Source organism: Thalassophryne amazonica, chromosome 2 (genome assembly GCF_902500255.1).
Source record: "Thalassophryne amazonica chromosome 2, fThaAma1.1, whole genome shotgun sequence".
Classification (NCBI taxonomy): domain Eukaryota; kingdom Metazoa; phylum Chordata; class Actinopteri; order Batrachoidiformes; family Batrachoididae; genus Thalassophryne; species Thalassophryne amazonica.
In genome coordinates this window covers 105,393,296-105,412,541 of record NC_047104.1, presented here as the reverse complement: position 1 = coordinate 105,412,541, position 19,246 = coordinate 105,393,296, and the positions used below count along the sequence as shown (strand labels likewise).

Below are 19,246 nucleotides of genomic sequence, written 5' to 3'. Positions count from 1 at the left end.
ACACTGCCCACTGATAAAGCAAGACCACATGATTTAAAATAAAAACATCTCAAATGCTTACAGCTTTTATTGAAGCTTTTGTCACGCACCAACTGGGTCAGTTTCTGGAATGCCCTGTGAGGGTCATGGTCGAAAGGCATGCACCTCACCAGTCTGCTGTGTCCAACTCTTGTGGAGGAGGTCTTGAAAGTACCAGCTCTGTAACACTTGCCAGATCTGTTCTGCACATGCCCACAGTTCTCCATGTCACATACTGACAAAAATCAACCCAGAATGCATTGCATTATCAACATTCTGGATTTTTTTTTTTTTTTTTGGCAGTCAGCCAAACTTCCACACGCAATTATACAGCTAAAAGTTTGGCTTTGCAGTGCCTGGAAACTATGCTTTATTTCAGCTAGGGCTGCAGCTATCAAATATTTTTGGAATTGAGTATTCTGTGAATTATTCGAGTAACTGGATAAAAAGTACTTTTGCATTTTTAAACAACAATATCAATAGTGTGTTTTGCAACATGTATTTATGTGGAAAGCACAACTGATAGAGCGGTAAGGATGTTTTATCAACGCTTTTATGTCATGCCATCCTCAGAAAGAGATTTTAGACATATGTGGAAAAAAGCAAAGCAGTAGTTTTTAAACGCACAGCAGAAGTGAGGCTCTGTTTTTGCTGCTGGCTGTAGCTGTGCTAACTGGTTGTGTCACAGCCAGAGGACGGAGAGTCTGAAAGAAAAGCAAAGCTTGTAATGTTTGAAAACTCAGCGTTGGTGTGCTGCTGTTTGCTCGCTATGAGACACGGAGCGACAACATATACGTTAATGTGTCGATACAAATTTTGGACAGTTAGCAATCATAAATCAGCTAGTTAAAGCTATCATCAACTTTTACGTTACTTTGTAGAGTCTCCGTTTGCTGAACTGGTGTTAAAATGTAGGTGACACCAAAAAATGTGCACAAATCATCACTAAAATGATGAAATGTTGATATTTTAAAAAATCCTGAACAATAAAAGTCTATGATAATTGCGTAGGTGAAGGATAAACTAAGCTGTCTGAAGTCTGCGCTCTATTTCAGCCCTCAGCCGCGGCTATATTATTGCTACGTCTTCACCAGAACGGCACCTGCTGATTCAAGCCCAAATCAATTGTAAACACAGCAGAGGTCGAGCTGTTTTCCAACGATTTTATTTTCTTCATGTGGTTTTTTTTTTTTTTTTTTTTAAGTCCAGTCTGAAGGTGTTTCTAAGCAGCTGTGGGGGACACAGCATTCATGGTTTTGAGCCTTATTTAGATGACAATAAACTTTGGAGGAAAACCTTCATTCTAACAACAGTGACAATATTGGCAGAGTTCAGAACACAGAATGGTGATTATAAAAAATAAATAAATAATGCAGGCGATTTCGGCATGGGTGGAGGTGATAAACTGTTTTGTTTTTTTTTGCCAGCTCTTTGATCATAATCAACTGATTAAAAAAAAGTTTTACTATCTGTGACATTAGAAAAAAAGTGATGCGGAAGTGTCGATTTTTTTTTTTTTTTCCTTAGAAACAATTTCAAATCGAAAAAATGTTACGAGGGATTGAAAATATCAGCAATTTTTAAAATAAATTGTTTCCTTCGTGAATACATTTAATGTACTGTACGCTAGTAGTGTAACATGTTATTATTAAATATTAAAACCATTCACACAAGAAGTAAATAATATTATCTGACCTGTCTGTTTAAGTGAGATCATCTGAAAACTTATACACTTTGACAAAACGGCATCTGAAAATAATTTAATTCATTCTGTCTTGGCTGAAGAAAAGTCCATTTCACACACGGGAATCTGGTGCCAGCAGTGCGGGCTGTAATCCGTTATTGCGGCTGATGGATCGAGTCTCTGTTGTTCATGAGCCACTTTGCGCTGCAAGTTAAAAGACTCACAACACCTCATGGGCTCATAATGTGTCAGTCTGCCAGCGACGACATGATCCAGAAAACAATAAAATAATCTGAAAATACTCAGTTTTGTCTCCGTGAGGAGTGGAGAAGCCGCTGACACCTTGCATACGTGCACGTCAATATAAGTGCCATTCTGCCGGCGAAAATTAAGCGTTCTGACACCAAAAACACGGTGCAGCTCCGACCCAAACCACTCGGTCGGAACAAGGCTGTCAGTAGCCTGTAAAAATCCATAAATTAATGGGACTATTAAGATAATGGTTCCGGGTCTGACGCCACTTCCTCCTTCTTGTCTAATCTCGGCAGTTCCTTGGTTTTAGTGGCGCGCAGTTCAAAATCTGAATATTTATCTCTTCAAGAACTGCGCACCAAGAAAGGATAAATTTCAAACTGTTGTTTAATTTTAGCCTTAAATATTCATGAAAACATGGCATTATGTGTCACCTACAATTTAAGGTGTGGCTGTTTTCTGCTCAGATGTTGAATCATCGATAACATGCTGTCGTAGTACGCCAGGTCTGTTTTACAGTAGACACATTGCACTGTGTTGTCCTCTTTACTTAGTTTGAAATGATCCCAAACTTTGGCTACTTTCTGCTTTTTTACAGACGGTTTCTTGATTCTCTGCAGTCGTGCCATGTTGCACTGTGCATCAATAATAACAGTTGGTGTGGAACAACTGAGCAGGCCATATAACACACACAACAGAAAGGACCAAACCCAGGTTGACATATTGCCAGACCAGTTCTTTCTCCACTAAACTTCCTGGTCGACACAAAATAAGACAATAATGTAGACAATAATGCCCTACACTGGTTTGTACAACCTCAGTTCCAATGAAGTTGGGACGTTGTGTAAAATGTAAATAAAAAACAGAATACAATGATTTGCAAAGCCTCTTCAACCTATATTCAATTGAATACACCACAAAGACAAGATATTGAATGTTCAAACTGATAAAGTTTTATTGTTTTTGTGCAAATATTTGCTCATTTTGAAATGGATGCCTGCAACACGTTTCAAAAAAGCTGGGACAGTGGTATGTTTACCACTGTGTTACATCACCTTTCCTTCTAACAACACTCAATAAGCGTTTGGGAAGTGAGGACACTAATTGTTGAAGCTTTGTGGGTGGAATTCTTTCCCATACTTGCTTGATGTACGACTTGAGTTGTTCAACGCACTTTGCGTCCGTCCATTTCAAATGAGCTTGGGCCCAGAAAAAAAGGCGACGATTCTGGATGTATGGTTTTCACTTTGCATGAAAATTCAGTAAGGTTTGTCTTCTAGAACAGGGGTGCTCAAGTTCAGTCCTCGAGACCTACCTTCCTGACACTCTTAGTTGTCTCCCTGCTCCAACACACCTGAATCCAATGAAAGACTCATTAAAAGCCTGCTAACGAGCCTTTCATTGGATTCAGGTGTGTTGGAGCAGGGAGACAACTAAGAGTGTCAGGAAGGTAGATCCGGAGGACCGAACTTGAGCACCCCTGTTCTAGAATATATATTCCATTTCTAAGGTAGAACTCTACTAGTGTATATTAAGGTATATCTAAATATCTAAAAAAGGAAGAGTAGAACACAGTAAAGTAGAGCCACTTAGGTGCCTGGTCTTGAGAACCAGGGATGGTAGGTTGAAAAGCTTTTTTATCCCATGGGAACTCTCCCTACCCACCCAAGCGGCTCAAGAAAATGGCCATATCATAATAATATATCATAAGACATATAATAAGAAAACAGAATTCATGTATATAAGTGATATTTACATAAACAACATATACAAGATATATGGTTATTATATAATATTATAGACATAAGCTTCTAAAACCTAAATATTAATACAAGAGAAGATTGTAGTATACATATACTTAGTCTCTAGACTAGTAGTAAAATTAAATTATAGCTAGTAGCATGGTAGAGTTTTAACTTGCACTTGCACTTGTAGATGTAGCAATGAACTGTGTTAAAGCGCCGGTCACAACCCACCGTGCGTTGTTTTTTTTCGCTGTACGTTTTCTGCGGATGCCACAGCCACTACGTTTTTGTGAAAACGTACGGAAGCAGCAGCAAGAGGAGGGAGGGAGTACGTTCAACGCACGTCTCAAGGAGTGTAACGATAAAGAGAGCTGACAATAAAGCAGTGTGTGTGTGTGTGTGTGTGTGTGGGGTCGGCTTTTATTTTGATGTGTGTGTGTTATGAGCGGGACCGGAGCGGCAGGTGTTTTTCAGTGTCGGCGATGCATGAGCATGTCCAGCCTGCAGCGGTCAGTTGTACGAGTGTTTACTTGCCTCGAAAAGTTAAAGCTAGTTATCAGACTGAAGCTGTGGAGTGTGTGTTGCTGACGTTTGGAAATAAAGTCCAAGTTCAAGTGAGACGCTGCGTTGCGCATGCAAGTCTGTCGGCCTCCAAATCAGTACTGCCTACGTACGGATTGGGTTAATTCAATAGTAACTGAATGAAAATGTGCTGCTTTAAATCCGTACTGAGGCAGTACTCACAACGTGCGTCATCTGTACTGCTGGTGAATCCGCAGCCTGACTGCAGCAAAGGTTCTGTATGCACTAAAACCTCTACGGTGTGTCTGCGTGCTCCTAAATTCGTACTGAAGCAGTACTTATGACGTACGGATCTCCAAATTTAGCCCACGTTTTTGCAAGTAGACTGCACGCACGTGCAAGTACGGCGGGTTGTGACCACGGCTTAACTGACAATGGTTTTCTGAAGTGTTCCTGAGCCCAAGCAGTAAGATCCTTTACAGAATGATGTCGGTTTTTAATGCAGTGCCGAATGAGGGATCAAAGGTCACAGGCATTCAATGCTCGTTTTCGGCCTTGACTCTTACGTATAGAAAGTTCTCCAGATTCTCTGAATCCTCTGATTATATTATAGACTGTAGATGATGGAATTCCTAAATTCCTTGCAACTGAATGTTGAGAAGCATTGTTCTTAAACTGTTGGGACTACTTTTTCATGCAATTGTTCACAAAGTGGTGATCCTCGCCCAAATCTTTGCTTGTGAATGACTGAGCCTTTTGGAGATGCTCCTTTTATACCCAATCATGACACTCACCTGTTTCCAATTAACCTGTTCACCTGTGGAATGTTCCAAACAGGTGTTCTCTGAGCATTCATCAGCTTTCCCAGTGTTTTGTTGCCCCTGTCCCAGCTTTTTTGAAATGTGTTGCATGCATCCATTTCAAAATGAGCAAATATTTGCACAAAAACAATAACGTTTATCAGTTTGAACATTAAATATCTTGTCTTTGTGGTGTATTCAATTGCATATCGGTTGAAGAGGATTTGCAAATCATTGTATTCTGTTTATTTACATTTCACACAACGTCCCAACTTCATTGGAACTGGGGTTGTTGATGACTGTTTACAATATGGGCATTTACGTGCCGAAAACATCTGTCGGAACAGCTCAGTGTTTTATGCCAAGTAATATTAATAATTAAGACACCATCGTATTAGTTATTACTGATTCAAAGCCATCTGCACATGCGAAGAACTGATTCAAGTTTGACATGAAACGATGCAATTGTTCCACAATACCACACACTTAACAGGATTTGTTAGATATCACGAAACATAATTACATCAATGTTCACACTAATTATGTACAAAGGAATCTGGTGAATGTTCAAATTTGAAAGAAACAAAGTATTCAGAAGTTTATATTGTAATCTTTGATGTTATGTTTCCTATTTGTATATTTTATAAGTTGTTTAAGATTCTTCTGCAATTATTTCTTTCAATTTCAATTCATTTTCAATTATATAGCGCCAACCCCAGAACAAGCACACAGGCGACAGTGGTAAGGAAAAACTCCCTCTGATGATTTGAGGAAGAAACCTCAAGTAGGCCACACTCAAAGGGGTGACCCTCTGCTTGGGCCATGCTGCTGACACAATTTACAAAACAATTTACAAACTGAATATACAGGAAATTTTGCAGGTGCACAGGACAGGAGGGTTGCCGAAATAGACATTACACCCATCTCTGGACGGAGCTGCACCTCAAACGGAGAGAAAAAAAAAAATAACAGTAGCTGACTTTTCATGGTATCACAATATTTTTTTTTTTAATTCCATACAGGCTTCACAACACAATTATCTGGCAGGTGGTACAGATCTGGACTGTCAGGTCTCAGGGGCTGGACTGGGTAGGGGGATAATTCTAACTTGGGCTGGCTGATTCCACTTCCTGCTATCACAAGGGTTCATCGTGAAGTCACCCCACTGCAAACTCTTAATTATTTAAGAAAATAAGCACGGATAGCTGGAGTGGGGTGACTTCACCTGGACTGGGGTGATTTCACCTGAGGTGACTTCACTCGCTACCATTTCAAGTGCACAGTGGCACCTGAAATCTGATCTGGTTCACTGCAGATCCCAAACTTCACCATGTAATTCCCAGAGTGGAATAACCTGCATATTTCTGAAGTAAGGAGTGTTGTCACAGATTCTAACTCTTGATGCAGGCAGGTGCACACAGAGAGCCAAGCAGCGGTGGAGAAGGGTTTTGCTCTCTTGGTGCACATGGACGGACCTACCTGTTCTCTGGATATGCAGGGTAACGAAGGTCTGCGGGGCATTTTACAGCTGCCGTAATAGCTGCTGGACGTCTCTCCTAGAGACACGCAGCTGGACCTCCTCCTGGGTCTGATCACTGGGACCTTGTCCTCAGCGCTGGACGTGCCGCTCGGCGCCTCGCGCGGCGGGCAGTACCGGTCGAAGGCCAGCCCCAGCAGGGATCCGGAGACCCCGGCCAGGCAGGACAGCAGCGGCCTGAGCAAAGCGGGCACGCCGCTCAAACTTGTGAAAGAGACGAGCCACACGAGGCTGGCGAAAACCAGGACGAGCACGCTGTGTTTGAGTTTCAGATTGGGGACGAGCGTGAGCAGACCCACGCATCCCAAGACGAACAACAGCCTGCCCACCATTTGCATCTGGTGCTGCTCTTCTCCCCATTGCAAAAAGCGTAAAACCAAAAAATCCCCGAGGTAGCACGAAGCCGGCAGCGAGAGCAGCCAGCACTTAGGACTGTTCCTCCTCCTCAGGTAGAAGGTCAGGAAGAAGAAGGCGCATCCTATGCTGAATAAAGGGCTGATGGACCGCGAGAAGTCCGAGAGAAAAGTCAGTAAATCCCAACGCGGGTCACTCCGACTGCAGCTCCTGGAAACGAGGAAAGAAACCAGCAAAACGGCGAAGGCGCCGACGTAGAGCGCGGGCACGTTGAAGAGTTTGGAATGAAGAAAGTCCTGGTTGGAAAAGCTGCACACGTTGATAAAAAATCTCCTGTGGCGGTCCTGTTTGAGGGGGGTGACGCAGCTCTTCACGTAGCCGTTCCTGAAGCTCTCCGAGCTGTTTACGCTGCCAGCGCCGTCCTGCTGCCTCGGTGCTTTACTCAGCAAAAAGTCTCGCTCGTCCCGCGCGGCCATACTCGCACCGACGCTCCTCGTAGCCGCATTAAAAGTCACCTTCGCGTCCTTTTCATGCCGTGTTGTGACGCTGGACTACATGACAGCGAACGCACTCGGCGGTGACTCGAGCGTGAAACCGCTCGGAGCTCCAGCACTTTAGACTGAAGAAAGAAAGAAGGCGAGCTGTTGTTTTGACTCCGAGGGCGCTCTCTGCTGCCACCAACAGGTCACAACCGGGAGCTGCGGCTGTCTTGGGACGCTGTGGACGTTCTGAGAACTAGCAGAACTTTTTGAATGAATGCAAATAAATAAATAAAAGTGAAGCCTAAGCTAGTGTAAATTATAATGCATTTAATATATATAATACGAAATAAACATCAAAACATTTTATCGAATGAATCTTAATGATACATTTCAAGAAGCAACTTTAAAATGATAGTGCAGCAGATAAGAGAATATTTAGAGCGGAATCCTGCAAATGGTGATAAAAGCAGCAAATTCGGCAGAACTAGTCCTCAGACAATCCTCTTTTGAAAAAAAACCGATTGGCCACTTAAATTTTCAGTTGGCGTTCAGGTAGAGGTCAATTGACGAATTACACAGGAGTCAAAATTAAAAGATGCTCCAATCATATTGAAACTTATGCCACATATTTGCCTGATCATAACTATTCCAAAAAGGTATAGTTTGGACGGTCTGTAACTGAATTCTATGGAGTTATGGGATAAAAACAGTAAGAATGGTGGCAAAGGTTAGTGTCGGTTTGTACAGGGGTCAAAAGTTAAAGTTGCTCCAATTTTGGTAAAAAGTGATGCAAATTACTAGTTGAGTTAACACGGTTTTAAAAAGGAATAGTTTGGACCATGTATCATCCTTACTTACGGGGTAACATATGTCACATGTCATAGAATCCAATAGACGTAGACCTTCTTTGACCTTTACTTTGGAGAGCAAGCCTTCAACACTGTCAAAACGATTCCATTTATTAATCCTATTAGCTCAACCAATAATTTGCATCACTTTTTATCAAAATTGGAGCAACTTTAACTTTTGACCCCTGTACAAATTAAACTTTGTCACCATTCTTGCTGTTTTTATCCCGTAACTCCATAGAATTCAGTCACAGATAGTCCAAACTATACCTTTTTGTAATCTTTATGATCAGGTAAATAATGTGCAGTATTTTTCAATATGATTAGAGCGTCTTTTAATTTTAACCTCTGTGTAATACTTCAGTTGACCCCTACCTGACCACCGATTGAAAAGTCAAGTGGCCAATCTTTTTTTTTTCCAAAAGAGGAGAAGTATTTCTGCCGAATTTGATGCTTTTATCACCATTTGCATGATTGTTTCAGTTATCTGCTACACTATGCTGGACTAATTCCCAACGACATGAAAAATCAAAAATACACTGAAGGTTAGGTTATATGAAAAAACACTACAAGTAATAAGAAATCAACATAATTAGAACAAATTTTAAAAAATTCCAACATTAAAAATTGTATACATGCCATTGTTTAATATACAGAAAAGCCCATAAGTGTTTGGACAAGGACACAATTTCTGTTTTTTCCTCTTTGCACCACCACAACAGAGTTTAAATGAAATGATCAAGATGTGCTTGTGATGTAGACTTTCAGTTAAACTGCATTATCTATTTAGTAATTAACTATTATTAATTATCTATTTAGTAATGATACCTATTTTTATATACAGTTCCTCCATTTTCAGAGCCCACAACTGAATAAGCTACCAGCATGTTTCATGTAAATACAGATCATGACATTTACATTTAGCGTTCTTTGGAAAAGTCAGGGGATGGATACCTAGACATTTCTAAGTCAGATCCTTGAAATCCACTTTCACATGGGCAGGAAGCCAGAGGAAGAATGTTAATAGCGACAGCGAGCATGACTGGGAATCGAATCCAAGTCTACACATTGGTAGCCCACCACTATCTACCGATCCACCTCCTTGGCTGTGTTTGGCATGCCAAAAATAAATAAATCAAAGTACAATGTTTGAGGGCCCTTTCTGTATGTTGTCCATTGATACTGATATTCTCACATTTTTTAAAGTAAAGCAAAGTATATATATATATATATATACACACACACACACACACACACACACAAAACGCTTTTGATTTTGCTCCCGTTTTTCATGAGCTGAACTCAAAGATCTAAAACATTTTCTGTATACAAAAGATCTATTTCTCTCAAGTGTTGTTCACAAATCTGTCTAAATCTATGTTAATGAGCATTTCTCCTTTGCAGAGATAATCCATCCCACCTCACAGGTGTGGCATATCAAGATGCTGAGCATGGTTATTGCACAGGTGTGCCTTAAACTGTTCACAATAAAAGGCCACTGTGAAATGTGCAGTTTTGCTTTATTGGGGGGGGGGGGGTCTGGGAGGGTCAAAAAAACAGTCAATGGTGTGACCACCATTTGCCTAATGCAGTGCAGCACATCTCCTTCGCATAGAGTTAATCAGCAGCCAGATGTCAACAAATGTGAGCATTTGCCCACTCAAGTCCTTACGACAACGAACTGCAGTCAGGTCGAGACTCCAGTGAGGAAAACTAACATGCAGATGAGCTTCCCTGAGATGGTTTCTGACAGTTTGTGCAGAAATTCTTTGGTTCTGCAAACCGATTTTTGCAGCAACTGTCCGGTGGGGCTGCTCTCAGACGATCTTGTAGGTGAACATGCTGGATGTGGAGGTCCTGGAATGGTTGTGGTTACACGTGGTCTGCGGTTGTGAGGCCGGTTGGATGTACTACCAAATTCTCTGAAACGCCTTTGGAGATGGCTTATGGTAGAGAAATGAGCATTCAGTTCACAGACAACAGCTCTGGTGGACATTCCTGCAGTCAGCATGCCAATTGCACGCTCCCTCAAGACTTGTGATATCTGTGGCATTGTGCTGTGTGATTAAACTGCACATTTTAGAGCAGCCTTTTATTGTGGCCAGCCTAAGGCACACCTGTGCAATAATCATGCTGTCTAATCAGCATCTTGATATGTCACACCTGTGAGGTGGGATGAATTACCTCGGTAAAGGAGAAGTGCTCACTAACACAGATTTAGACAAATTTGTGAACAATATTTGAGAGAAATAGGTCTTTTGTGTAAATAGAAAATGTTTTAGATCTTTGAGTTCGGCTCATAAACAAAAAACTGGAACAAAAACCATAGTGTTGCATTTATATTTTTGTTCAATATTATACATGCACACACACACACTTTCACTTTCAACTGAATGGGAATGTGTCAGAGAGAGAGAGAGAGAGAGAGATTGAGAGAGAAACAGACAAGTCTCTCATGTAAAAGAAGCAGCATAGTTTCAGAACTGCAGCGAAGCCAAAGTCTTAGTTGAATGTATAGAGATGTGTATAAACAGGAAGTTTGCACACAGTGATGTGGTGTTTGTTTGGGCTTCACTTGAGGCTGTCTGATGTTAAAAGTCCAAAACCACTTCTGATCACTGGTCCAACACATTCTCCTTACATACTTTCAAAACTGAAGACAGAACATTAGCAGGCGTATCTTTTAGTTCATATGTGTCAAATAAAATGCGCTTGTTTTTCTGCACATTCATGCACAATTCTGACATTTGGATGTATGTTTTCTGCAAATGTTCAGACAAGTTGTAGTTTTCACATTTTCCACAAATGGTATGAAGTGTGTTAACCACACTAATAAATAAACCCGTCCTCCTCTTCTGTTATGGGTGAATGTTGTGACATTGATTTTTCAGTCTCTTTGTTCTTTTATTGCCATGAAGCAATGGTAGTGACACTGTGTGATCAACTACTTTCTCCAGCTTGTTTTCTTGTCTTCCTTTTGCACCACTACCTCTGCTGGTTCCTTTTTTCCAGCAGTGAAACATTTTGTATTTTACATCAATATAAAAATTAAGTGTGCCACAATGTAGTGGTTTTGTATGTTAAAATATTCAGATCCCTGGTGGAATTTATATGTTTGGATCTACAAAACCTCTAATTGGGGGATTTGATGTACAACATACAATACGGGTCTCTTACAACGGCAGTAAGGATTTCACCAGGGCAGTTTGTCTCACATGTTGAGATGGAAAATACCCGTATGTGTTTACATGAACAGCTGAGGATCAGAAAGCTCCAAATGTTACACAAGTCTTCTGTGGTAATTATAGGTCAAAGAGATGACTTATGCCCAACTAATGTCAGATTATCTAAACATCTCCAGAGTGGATTTGCATGGAACATAATTGTAACTCACTTGAAAGGAGAAGAAACATCACTGATTTCAGATTCATGTGGGTTCCAGCTCATTCAGGCATTTTATGAAATGACAGGGTTGGTAAAAAAAATTACACTCAACAAAAATATAAACGCAACACTTTTGGTTTTGCTCCCATTTTGTATGAGATGAACTCAAAGATCTAAAACTTTTTCCACATACACAATATCACCATTTCCCTCAAATATTGTTCACAAACCAGTCTAAATCTGTGATAGTGAGCACTTCTCCTTTGCTGAGATAATCCATCCCACCTCACAGGTGTGCCATATCAAGATGCTGATTAGACACCATGATTAGTGCACAGGTGTGCCTTAGACTGTCCACAATAAAAGGCCACTCTGAAAGGTGCAGTTTTATTTTATTGGGGGGGGGATACCAGTCAGTATCTGGTGTGACCACCATTTGCCTGATGCAGTGCAACACATCTCCTTCACATAGAGTTGATCAGGTTGTCAATTGTGGCCTGTGGAATGTTGGTCCACTCCTCTTCAATGGCTGTTCGAAGTTGCTGGATATTGGCAGGAACTGGTACACGCTGTCGTATACGCCGGTCCAGAGCATCCCAAACATGCTCAATGGATGACATGTCCGGTGAGTATGCCGGCCATGCAAGAACTGGGACATTTTCAGCTTCCAAGAATTGTGTACAGATCCTTGCAACATGGGGCCGCGCATTATCCTGCTGCAACATGAGGTGATGTTCTTGGATGTATGGCACAACAATGGGCCTCAGGATCTCGTCACGGTATCTCTGTGCATTCAAAATGCCATCAATAAAATGCACCTGTGTTCTTCTTCCATAACAGACGCCTGCCCATACCATAACCCCACCGCCACCGTGGGCCACTCGATCCACAACATTGACATCAGAAAACCGCTCACCCACACGACGCCACACACGCTGTCTGCCATCTGCCCTGAACAGTGTGAACCGGGATTCATCCGTGAAGAGAACACCTCTCCAACGTGCCAAACGCCAGCAAATGTGAGCATTTGCCCACTCAAGTCGGTTACGACGACGAAGTGGAGTCAGGTCGAGACCCTGATGAGGACGACGAGCATGCAGATGCGCTTCCCTGAGACGGTTTCTGAGAGTTTGTGCAGAAATTCTTTGGTTATGCAAACCGATTGTTTCAGCAGCTGTCCGAGTGGCTGGTCTCAGACGATCTTGGAGGTGAACATGCTGGATGTGAAGGTCATGGGCTGGTGTGGTTACACGTGGTCTGCGGCTGTGAGACTGGTTGGATGTACTGCCAAATTCTCTGAAACGCCTTTGGAGACGGCTTATGGTAGAGAAATGAACATTCAATACACGAGCAACAGCTCTGGTTGACATTTCTGCTGTCAGCATGCCAATTGCACGCTCCCTCAAATCTTGCGACATCTGTGGCATTGTGCTGTGTGATAAAACTGCACCTTTCAGAGTGGCCTTTTATTGTGGGCAGTCTAAGGCAGACCTGTGCACTAATCATGGTGTCTAATCAGCATCTTGATATGGCACACCTGTGAGGTGGGATGGATTATCTCAGCAAAGGAGAAGTGCTCACTATCACAGATTTAGACTGGTTTGTGAACAATATTTGAGAGAAATGGTGATATTGTGTATGTGGAAAAAGTTTTAGATCTTTGAGTTCATCTCATACAAAATGGGAGCAAAACCAAAAGTGTTGCGTTTATATTTTTATTGATGGTATAAGAAAGCAGTGAAAAATAAATGAATAGAAACAACATCAATATCACACATTCAAAATTTGCAGAGGCTGGAAAGTGGAAAATCAAATCAAATCAAAAATCAATTTTATTTATATAGCGCCAAATCACAACAAACAGTTTCCCCAAGGCACTTTATATTGTAAGGCAAAAGCCATACAATAATTACAGAAAAACCCCAACGGTCAAAATGACCCCCTGTGAGGAAGCACTTGGCGACAGTGGGAAGGAAAACTCCCTTTTAACAGGAAGAAACCTCCAGCAGAACCAGGCTCAGGGAGGGGCAGTCTTCTGTTGGGACTGGTTGGGACTGAGGGGAGAGAATCAGGAAAAAGACATGCTGTGGAAGACAGCAGAGATCAATCACTAATGATTAAATGCAGAGTGGTGTATACAGAGCAAAAAGAGAAAGAAACACTCAGTGCATCATGGGAACCCCCCAGCAGTCTAAGTCTATAGCAGCATAACTAAGGGATGGTTCAGGGTCACCTGATCCAGCCCTAACTATAAGCTTTAGCAAAAAGGAAAGTTTTAAGCCTAATCTTAAAAGTAGAGAGGGTGTCTGTCTCCCTGATCCAAATTGGGAGCTGGTTCCACAGGAGAGGAGCCTGAAAGCTGAAGGCTCTGCCTCCCATTCTACTCTTAAAAACCCTAGGAACTACAAGTAAGCCTGCAGTCTGAGAGCGAAGCGCTCTATTGGGGTGATATGGTACTATGAGGTCCCTAAGACAAGATGGGACCTGATTATTCAAAACCTTATCAGTAAGAAGAAGAATTTTAAATTCTATTCTAGAATTAACAGGAAGCCAATGAAGAGAGGCCAATATGGGTGAGATATGCTCTCTCCTTCTAGTCCCCGTCAGTACTCTAGCTGCAGCATTTTGAATTAACTGAAGGCTTTTCAGGGAACTTTTAGGACAACCTGATAATAATGAATTACAATAGTCCAGCCTAGAGGAAATAAATGCATGAATTAGTTTTTCAGCATCACTCTGAGACAAGACCTTTCTAATTTTAGAGATATTGTGCAAATGCAAAAAAGCAGTCCTACATATTTGTTTAATATGCGCATTGAAGGACATATCCTGATCAAAAATGACTCCAAGATTTCTCACAGTACTACTAGAGGTCAGGGTAATGCCATCCAGAGTAAGGATCTGGTTAGACACCATGTTTCTAAGATTTGTGGGGCCAAGTACAATAACTTCAGTTTTATCTGAATTTAAAAGTAGGAAATTAGAGGTCATCCATGTCTTTATGTCTGTAAGACATTCCTGCAGTTTAACTAATTGGTGTGTGTCCTCTGGCTTCATGGATAGATAAAGCTGGGTATCATCTGCGTAACAATGAAAATTTAAGCAATGCTTTCTAATAATACTGCCTAAGGGAAGCATATATAAAGTGAATAAAATTGGTCCTAGCACAGAACCTTGTGGAACTCCATAATTAACCTTAGTCTGTGAAGAAGATTCCCCATTTACATGAACAAATTGTAATGCAAATTGCAGATGAGCTTCCCTGAGATGGTTTCTGACAGTTTGTGCAGAAATTCTTTGGTTATGCAAACCGATTGTTTCAGCAGCTGTCCGAGTGGCTGGTCTCAGACGATCTTGGAGGTGAACATGCTGGATGTGGAGGTCCTGGGCTGGTGTGGTTACACGTGGTCTGCGGTTGTGAGGCTGGTTGGATGTACTGCCAAATTCTCTGAAACGACTTTGGAGACGGCTTATGGTAGAGACATGAACATTCAATACACGAGCAACAGCTCTGGTTGACATTCCTGCTGTCAGCATGCCAATTGCACGCTCCCTCAAATCTTGCGACATCTGTGGCATTGTGCTGTGTGATAAAACTGCACCTTTCAGAGTGGCCTTTTATTGTGGGCAGTCTAAGGCACACCTGTGCACTAATCATGGTGTCTAATCAGCATCTTGATATGGCACACCTGTGAGGTGGGATGGATTATCTCAGCAAAGGAGAAGTGCTCACTATCACAGATTTAGACTGGTTTGTGAACAATATTTGAGAGAAATGGTGATATTGTGTATGTGGAAAAAGTTTTAGATCTTTGAGTTCATCTCATACAAAATGGGAGCAAAACCAAAAGTGTTGCGTTTATATTTTTGTTGAGTGTAGCTTTGGTTAAGTTCACATAACTTTTTTTTCGATAAAGATTTTGTATTAATTCTTTCGATTATATATTAATAAGTATTTTGTTCAGCAAGAAACAGTATTTTTATTGTGTTATAATAAAGTTTATTTTTTGGCTTCTATGTCAGTAAAATGTAACTCAGTAGTTGAACTATGTCGCAAGGGCCCCTTCACACAGTGCGAATACGTACAACTCAGGGCGACTCACAGCAGTAGAGGTCGTATGTTTGTGATAATTATTTCTCTTAAAAACTAAATTCTTCACAACTATCAGGATCGAGGTATATACTATACTATACTATACTATACTATACTATACTATACTATACTACAACCCCAATTCCAATGAAGTTAGGATGTTGTGTAAAATGTAAATAAAAACAGAATACAATGATTTAAAAATCCTCTTCAACCTGTATTCAATTGAATACACCACAAAGACAAGATATTTAATGTTCAAACTGATAAACTTTATTGTTTTTGTGCAAATATTTGCTCATTTTGAAATGGATGCCTTCAACAAATTTCAAAAAAGCTGGGACAGTGGTATGTTTACTACTGTGTTACATCACCTTTCCTTCTAACAACACTCAATAAGTGTTTGGGAACTGAGGACACTAATTGTTGACACTTTGTAGGTGGAATTCTTTCCCATTCTTGCTTGATGTACGACTTCAGTTGTTCAACAGTCCGGGGTCTCCGTTGTCGTATTTTGCACTTCATAATGCGCCACACATTTTCAGTGGGCGACAGGTCTGGACTGCAAGCAGGCCAGTCTAGTACCCGCACTCTTTTGCTACCAAGCCACACTGTTGTAACACGTGCAGAATGTGGCTTGGCATTGTCTTGCTGAAATAAGCAGGGACGTCCCTGAAAAAGATGTTGCTCGGATGGCAGCATGTGTTGCTCCAAAACCTGGATGTACCTTTCAGCCTTGATGGTGCCATCACAGATGTGTAAGTTGCCCATGCCATGGGCACTAACACCCCCCCCCCCATACCATCACAGATGCTGGTTTTTGAACTTTGCACTGGTAACAGTCTGGATGGTCTTTTTCCTCTTTTGTCCGGAGGACACGGCGTCCATGATTTCCAACAACAATTTGAAATGTGGACTCATCAGACCACAGCACACATTTTCACTTTGTGTCTGTCCATTTCAAATGAGCTCGGGGCCCAGAGAAGGCGGCAGCGTTTCTGGATGTTGTTGATGCATGGCTTTTGCTTTTCATGGTAGAGTTTTAACTTGCACTTGTAGATGTAGCGACGATCTGTGTTAACTGACAATGCATTTCTGAAGTGTTCCTGAGCCCACGCGGTAAGATCCTTTACACAATGATGTCAGTTTTTAATGCAGTGCCGCCTGAGGGATCGAAGGTCATGGGCATTCATTGTTAGCTTTCGGCCTTGCTGCTTATGTGTAGAAAGTTCTCCAGATTTTCTGAATCTTCTGATTATACAACCCCTGGCAAAAATTATGGAATCACTGGCCTCGGATGATGTTCATTCAGTTGTTTAATTTTGTAGAAAAAAAGCAGATCACAGACATGACACAAAACTAAAGTCATTTCAAATGGCAACTTTCTGGCTTTAAGAAACACTATAAGAAATCCAGAAAAAAAGATTGTGACAGTCAGTAACGGTTACTTTTTTAGACCAAGCAGAGGAAAAAAATATGGAATCACTCAATTCTGAGGAATAAATTATGGAATCACCCTGTAAATTTTCATCCCCCAAACTAACACCTGCATCAAATCAGATCTGCTCGTTGACATTGACCCTATGCCATGACTTTGACCCTATGTGTCTTTTTGCAAGGAATGTTTTCACAGTTTTTGCTCTATGGCAAGATGCATTATCTGTTGTGTAGGCCGCTGAAGAGGAGGTACTGCTGGCCCACCACCACCAGAGGGCACCCTGCCTGGAGTGCGGGCTCCAGGCACAAGAGGGCGCTGCCGCCTCACACGAGCCGCCGGGGTGACAGCTGTCACTCATCACCTATGACAGCTGTCACCAATCATCTGATCTTCATCTGTATATCAGCAGGACGACATCTCCACCTCTTTGCCGAGATATCGCTATTCTTAGGAGGTAACGAGCTCAGACGATTGAATTATCTTTCTGACAGCAGAATATTGTTGCTTTGTGTTTTTGACAGCAGAGTGAGTGCTTGCAGCTGGAGACCGAGTTGGACTTTTCTCCTACCTGTTGATAAGTAACCATACTCCTGCATTTACCAGCTTTTTGATGAGAGGTGGAGGTGGATTTTCCCACCATACATGTTGCTGGGTGTAAACCCACCTACATCTAACTGTTTTTGTTCCTCGCCAGCAGTACCAGATCCGACAAGCGGAGACAGTGACCACCTGGGAGTTCGGGACTTGGCGGCTCCAGTATTCCCGGGGTTCGGTGGCGGAGGAAATCGTGTGGTTCCGGTTCTGCTTTGGACAGACGTCTCTTATCTTCGAGCCTGCCCACATGACACGTTCTGTACATTGACTTCATTGCATACTATTGTGACCTGCCGTGTTTGTTGTGCTCATTCACAACAGTAAAGTGTTGTTATTTGACTTCCTCCATTGTCCGTTCATTTGCGCCCCCTGTTGTGGGTCCGTGTTCCTACACTTTCACAACATTATCATCTTGAAAAATGATTTCATCATCCCCAAACATCCTTTCAATTGTCCAAAATGTCAACGTAAACTTGTGCATTTATTGATGATGTAATGACAGCCATCTCCCCAGTGCCTTTACCTGACATGCAGCCCCATATCATCAATGACTGTGGAAATTTACATGTTCTCTTCAGGCAGTCATCTTTATAAATCTCATTGGAACGGCACCAAACAAAAGGTCCAGCATCATCACCTTGCCCAATGCAGATTCGAGATTCATCACTGAATATGACTTTCATCCAGTCATCCACAGTCCATGATTGCTTTTCCTTAGCCCATTGTAACCTTGTTTTTTTTTCTGTTTAGGTGTTAATAATGGCTTTTGTTTAGCTTTTCTGTATGTAAATCCCATTTCCTTTAGGCGGTTTCTTACATTTCGGTCACAGACGTTGACTCCAGTTTCCTCCCATTCGTTCCTCATTTGTTTTGTTGTGCATTTTTGATTTTTGAGACATATTGCTTTAAGTTTTCTGTCTTGACGCTTTGATGTCTTCCTTGGTCTACCAGTATGTTTGCCTTTAACAACCTTCCCATGTTGTTTATATTTGGTCCAGAGTTTAGACACAGCTGACTGTGAACAACCAACATCTTTTGCAACATTGCGTGATGATTTACCCTCTTTCTCCTTTGTTTCAATTGACATCTCTCGTGTTGGAGCCATGATTCATGTCAGTCCACTTGGTGCAACAGCTCTCCAAGGTGTGATCACTCCTTTTTAGATGCAGACTAACGAGCAGATCTGATATGATGCAGGTGTTAGTTTTGGGGATGAAAATTTACAGGGTGATTCCATAATTTATTCCTCAGAATTGAGTGATTCCATATTTTTTTTCCTCTTCTTGGTCTAAAAAAGTAACCGTTACTGACTGCCACAATCTTTTTTTCTTGATTTCTTATAGTGTTTCTTAAAGCCAGAAAGTTGCCATTTGAAATGACTTTAGTTTTGTGTCATGTCTGTGATCTGCTTTTTTTTTCTACAAAATTAAACAACTGAATGAACATCCTCCGAGGCCGGTGATTCCATAATTTTTGCCAGGGGTTGTATTATGGA

At 41.5% G+C, this 19,246-nt stretch overlaps 1 protein-coding gene across 1 annotated transcript in view; it reads right to left on the bottom strand.

Annotated features, from left to right (window-relative positions):
• Positions 1-7,499, bottom strand: part of pde3b (phosphodiesterase 3B) — a 292,910-nt gene extending 285,411 nt beyond the window's left edge. The window contains exon 1 of the mRNA XM_034191148.1: positions 6,501-7,499. Within this exon, the coding sequence (XP_034047039.1) occupies positions 6,501-7,388 (888 nt within the window). The 5' untranslated portion in view covers positions 7,389-7,499. The remainder of the gene's footprint in view (positions 1-6,500) is intronic.
• Between the last annotated feature and the right edge of the window lie 11,747 nt (positions 7,500-19,246).